The 6,058-nt window shown below is 38.2% G+C and overlaps 1 protein-coding gene across 1 annotated transcript; it reads left to right on the forward strand.

The window, feature by feature from the left end:
- Window positions 1-1,016: 1,016 nt before the first annotated feature.
- Window positions 1,017-2,246, forward strand: LOC140893516 (uncharacterized protein At3g28850-like). Its single transcript, XM_073302601.1, has one exon. The coding sequence runs from the start codon at window positions 1,017-1,019 to the stop codon at window positions 2,244-2,246; it is 1,230 nt and encodes a 409-aa protein (XP_073158702.1).
- Window positions 2,247-6,058: the final 3,812 nt, after the last annotated feature.

The raw sequence follows: 6,058 nt of genomic DNA on the forward strand, positions 1-6,058 counted from the left end.
TACCACCTACGTAAAATTGTATATATATATTTTTCAAAATTGAATTATATAAAATTATTCTTATTTACCAAATTCTTAAGAAATCATAAGAAAAAGTTAAAGATAAAAAATAACAAATTAAACATCATATAAAAAATAATAAACATATTATAAATAATTTATTCAAATAAATTATCCTACAAAAACAATATTAGCTTTATACTCATAATTTTCTTCCATCCAACCACCATCATTCAAAAAAATTAAATTAAAATTAAAATTTCTTTTATAAAAATAAATACAAATGTTTATATGCATATATATATATATATATATATATATATTTAAGTAGGTATTCGTATCAGGTATGAGTATGATGTTATTACATTCACTTTAATCCCTAAACCCGAAAATTCTCATACCCAATAATTCATTTATTTAATCGGGTCCAAAAAATTTATTTATACCCCATTTTGGATTATTGGACAAGGATGAGAAAGACATCCTCAATATCCCGCAGATTACCATTCCAAATAAAACTGCGTCATTATTGCATTGTATTTGATGAGAAGCAACATAATATTGATTGTCTGTAATTCATTACTATTCATGGAATACATTATAGAATTTATGTATTATTTACACATGAATCGGGGGTGGGTCGAGCATTAATATATTATATATTCCAAATTTCGTATAATTGTACTTTAACAATTAATAATAAATATTCAAATATACCGTTTAGTCATAGTAATTATTAATAAAGAGACCAATTTTGTGTATATTAATTAACCTTTACCTTTTTCAGCGATTGACTGTGGGCCCGTCGTGCAATTATTAGAATCTTTAGAATAAGTTTTATAATTACTAGAAACAAGAGGAGTTTCTTAAAATTTTACTGATAAGTCTTTTTCGAATTTTCTGACCGTTGGCCCTCTGTGGCGGAGGCAACGGTTTTTTTTTTTTCTTCGATGTCTTAAAAAACAGAACAAATTTCAAAAAACCACCTGAAACAATCCCCCACTTCCGAGAATCAAATGGGTTGTGTTTCATCGAAACTGATTAGGAAAGAATTAGAGCTTGAAAATGCATACAATAATGTAGATTGCGCTGACCATGTTGTTTCTCTCACTTCAAGCACTTACGGTGTACTGAAACTCGACAAAGAAAACCAGCACCAGAAACAAGATTTGAAGCAAGAACAAGGGATCGAAGAATGCTCGGTCGACATAGAGAAATCACCGCCTCGGGAAGAGCCTTCCGAGGTCATTAATGCTTGGGAGTTGATGGAAGGGCTAGAAGAAGAAGTTCCGAATGCAGTTCAGGCCAAGAAAAGCCCAAGATCGAGGATATTTCCACGTGGTTTTTCCGAAATCGATACTCGAAGTCCTCTGAAGTTTTTGAACCAAATGGGTTCTCCTAGAACGTCGAAAAAGTTTGGTGGCAAGGAGAACAAGGGAAGAGGTAATGGTGAAATGGGGTCATCCGAAAATAGCCCGAAAACCGTGTTGAAGGACAGCAATAAGTTGAAGGGGAGTTCTAGGAAGCCATCTCCGAGATTATGGGCTTCGATTAAAGGAAGTCCAACTACGAAGAGATGCGATAGTTTCAGGGTTGATTCCGGGGCTGTTACATCCAAGAGGAGTTTAGGACCATTATTTGATCCTCAACTTGTTGCATCTTTTGAGAAAGAGGTTTCTGAAGAAGCAGAACAGATCAAGAAAATGGTTTCGGTTGGATCGTGCTTGACTTCACGAGCGGACAGGATCTCCCGGGATTCAGATTCGATCCTCGAGTTGTACAAAGAAAAATGCCCACCGGGGGGGAAAAACTCGGTCATCATATACACAACCACGTTGAGGGGTATTAGGAAAACCTTCGAGGAATGTAACATCGCTAGATCAATAATCGAATCACACCACATTCAATTGTTCGAACGCGACATATCGATGCACTCGGCCTTCAAGGAAGAACTCAGAGGACTAATGAAAAGCAAGGAAGTGAAAGTACCACTAGTTTTTGTGAAGGGCAGGTTGATTGGTGGAGCCGATGAAATTGTCAAGCTGGATGAGGAGGGTAAACTAGACATTTTGCTCGCTGGGATCCCGAGGGCGTCGCTCGAGTGTGTCGGATGTGCGGGGATCCGGTTCGTGTTGTGCGTTGAGTGTAGTGGGAGTTGCAAGGTTTTGGGTGAAGATGGGAAGAAAAATGTGAAGTGTAGTGACTGTAATGAGAATGGTTTAATTCAGTGCCCAATATGCTGTTAACTATGTATTGTTGACTGCTATCCTGTGTTTGTAAACTTTGCTTACATTCTTTGAATTTGTAATGACTTTCAATTTTTTGACTTGGGGCTGACTGAATTAGTAGAATCTCTATTTTCTCTCGGATGCAAGAATTGTGTGTGGAATGAAAATGTTATCATTTTATAATGCTTGTTTGTGTAGTTCCTTTTAGTGTGTTTTACGCACAATGTGCTCATTGATTAGTAAGCACAGTATGGTTGTATTTGAATAAATTCGAATCGAATATCTTTAGTGTGGCTAATCCTGCCAAGAGCTGGTTGTTCTGGTTATTCTCATTGTTCTGATCATTGACATCATTGTTGTTGTTTCCTCTACGTGCTGCCATAGTTCTGATGTCCAATGTAATCCACATCACTCATTCCCGACTTTTACATTGTAATAACTTAACCTTTAACATACATAAATCGTAATAACTCTGATACCCTGTCTCACATGGGAGCAATGAAAGATTTCAAATGAGTTTATAATCGGCTACAATGGTCTTCTGTAGCAATTTGAGTTAATCATTTTCGTAAAACGAGGACGAATACGAATTAGTTGCTATAGGTGCCCATTATACAGTTGCGCGGGCCTAGGCTCGAGGCGTGACAAAATGAAACAACGTCGATGACACTCCTCAATCTCGGGGCGTGATATTTAAGTGGTATCAGAGTCGCCAGATCTCGATCTCGGGGCGTGAAATTTAAACGGTATCAGAGCCGCTAGGTTCATAATCCAAATGAGATTCCGTACAAAAATATTTTTTTTGACATCGTCGAATCTGGACCCAAGCCCAACGTATCCTAACCCGTAACGACCCACTGAATCAAATACATACTTTGTATGACCCATGATGTTTTTCGACCGAATTCAATGGTTTAAGCCTCCAAATTCGCGTTTTTGCTATTTCAAGAAAATTCTGGACGACCCATAACTTTTTGTAGGAAAATCGGAATTCGATTCCGTCAATTGCTCCACTCTCCTTTTGATCTGTAGTTTCAAACCTAAAAAGATAAAAAAAAATTTCCATTTTTGGAACGAATTGTCAAGAAATATCATACGATTTAGATGCTGCTTGAATATCGTCTGTGAGACCCCGTTTTCTAATCGTCTAACCTCGAATAATTAACACAATTGAACATTGAGAACAGAGAACTCGAATAAATTATTTTTTTTTAAAACACCCCGCGCTCGCGTGAGATCTTTATCTCGCGCGCGCGCGGGCTTGCTCATCAGTGCCCGACGGAAGACCCCGCACTCGCGCGAGATGCTCTCCTCGCGCGCGTGCAGGGTTCCAAAACAAAACCCTCAGGAAAGGCTCACGCGCGCGCGGGCAAAATAACCCGAGCTCTTCAAGCTTCTCGCGCGCGCGCAGGCCAACTGGACACAAAATGCAGGATTTCTGGAAAAGCTAAACAACACAATCTCCAATCAACTAAAACCCATGTATAAATACAAACCAACATTTAAACATACAATATTCTAAGTTCTGCCCGAAATACAACATATCAAGTTCGACGATAGAATTCGATCAACTAATCAAAATATACAAGTTCAAAAGACACAACTCTACGACACGGTGTCTCACTTCTATCATTCTCACCCCTTGCTAACCCAGATGACTCGGTCCGGCTCCTGATCCCCCTGTTGTCAAGTACACATACAAACAAAAACAACAGCCGGATAACCTGGTTAGAAATATAATTTACAAGTAAAAGAGACAGACATACAATAACAATTAAACATTTCATAACGAAATGCATCAAACATCAATAAATCAAAATAAGGGTGGATGTATGCATGACTTCAAAACTCGGGATTATCAAGTCAGATAATCGAAATATCAATCGGTACTCGGTTGGGATCTCGGAGTCAAGTCATTACGAACAACCACCGACACTCCCATTCGGTGTGGATGTCGCACAACTCAAACTCCTAGATTTCAGAGTAACTATAAGAAGTATTCTAGCACTTGTAAATACTCGAAATCCAAGGCCACTTCAATATAGCTCCCTAAATAGTCTAATTTCAAAATGAATCAAATATTCGGCTCAATATGAATGCAAGTGCAAACAAAATAAATCAATCAAATTTACACTAACACATTAACATGCAGTATGTGATTTTTGGGGCTCGAGAATCAATCAAACTCGAGTGTTCATCCTCATTCAATTCAATGTCATCTTTTACCTTTTCAAGTTCGTCGGTGATTCAAATCTGAAAATAACAATGAACTCAATCAATATCGAATCAAAATAAGTCGAGTCATCTCAAGAAGTTCAATACTATACCGTTCGTCGACTACAATCGGTTCAAGCTCCCAAGTTCGTTCCAAACCCAAATTCTTTCAACCAAACTCTGAAAATATGAAAGACGGATTCGATATCAAATTATCAACTCGAACAAACTCGGAAATAAAATCGAAATAATATAACCGATAATCCAAAACTCGATTTCGACGGTATAACGACTATAAACGGTCAAACCAAATATCTCAAATCAATAATCATCATCTGCATAACCCAAACCATCTTCCAATCCATCAAAAACAACCAAATCCAAACAAAATCACAAAACCCATTTTCGAATTTATGCTCCAAAAATCATATAAAATCCAAATTTCATTCTTTTTCCGAACCGACTTTAAATACATAGTCTATGCTAGCTCAAGAACAACATACTCGAGAATCATCAAATTCCAAAAACCCATCAAAAATAAAGTTCAAGAGATCGTAGCAAAAATTACGGCAAAACGACGCCCTCATTGCGGTGATCGTGAATCTCAACTCGAATCGGAAATCTGACGGTCGGATCATGCGAATCAAAGGAAGAAGAAGCTTGAAAAGTTAGCCATGGCTTCTCTCTCTCTCGGCTAGCGTGTGGGTGGGGGGAGGAAAAGGATAGGTAGGAGAGATATGGCGATATGATAGATAATAATAATATAACACTCCCAATGGACTAGTCAACCGACATATTGCAATCCGGTCCCTGAAACTCCAAAATCAATCAATTCAATCCCAACTCAAATAATTCCCATCAATATAATTTTAATAATTACTAAATTCCACTAATCACGAAATAATTAATTTCAGGGCCTTACATCGTCGAAAGACTGTTGATCAGATTTAAAATTCACACTTTGATCTTATTTGAAATCTTGTTATTCATTTTAGAAAAATGAGTGTCACTCGAGCTAGAGCCACTGCCTGCATGAGTGTTATTCGCCAAGATAAATATAAGGTCATCGAAACGCTGAGAGCGTCACTTTATGCTGAGAAAAACGAAAAAAGGAGTTGGTTGAAGTGTTGGAAACGATTTAAGCAAATAATAACGAGCTAGAAGAACTTAACGATCATCTCCAAGCCGATGTACAAAGTTTCCTTACTACCATGATAAGGCGAAAAAGGACCAGGAGGAAACCAAGAAGAAAGTAGAGGCCTCCCAAGCTACTATCACTACTCACTAGACTTGAAGTCCTGCGCAACAAAAAATGACTAAGGTTAGGGAACTCAAGGCCATAATTGAAAGGGCCGTGCGCACTGAGGCCCAACGCCATCACGAGTTGGAGACCCGCATGCGAGAATTACTAGACAATGTGCAAGCTCTCAATGCTCAAAACTCGCAAGCTCAAGAACAAGTGCAAGAGTTGCAAAACACCATGCATGGTCTTGATGAGCAGAACATAGCCCTGCTTGAATATATTAATCAACTGCAACAAGCAGCCTTAGCCACGGAGGAAGACCCTGAGGAAATATCCGAAGAAGAAGAGGACTCGGGCAACGGGGAAATCATAG

Source organism: Henckelia pumila, chromosome 3, assembly GCF_033568475.1.
Source record: "Henckelia pumila isolate YLH828 chromosome 3, ASM3356847v2, whole genome shotgun sequence".
NCBI classification, from domain to species: domain Eukaryota; kingdom Viridiplantae; phylum Streptophyta; class Magnoliopsida; order Lamiales; family Gesneriaceae; genus Henckelia; species Henckelia pumila.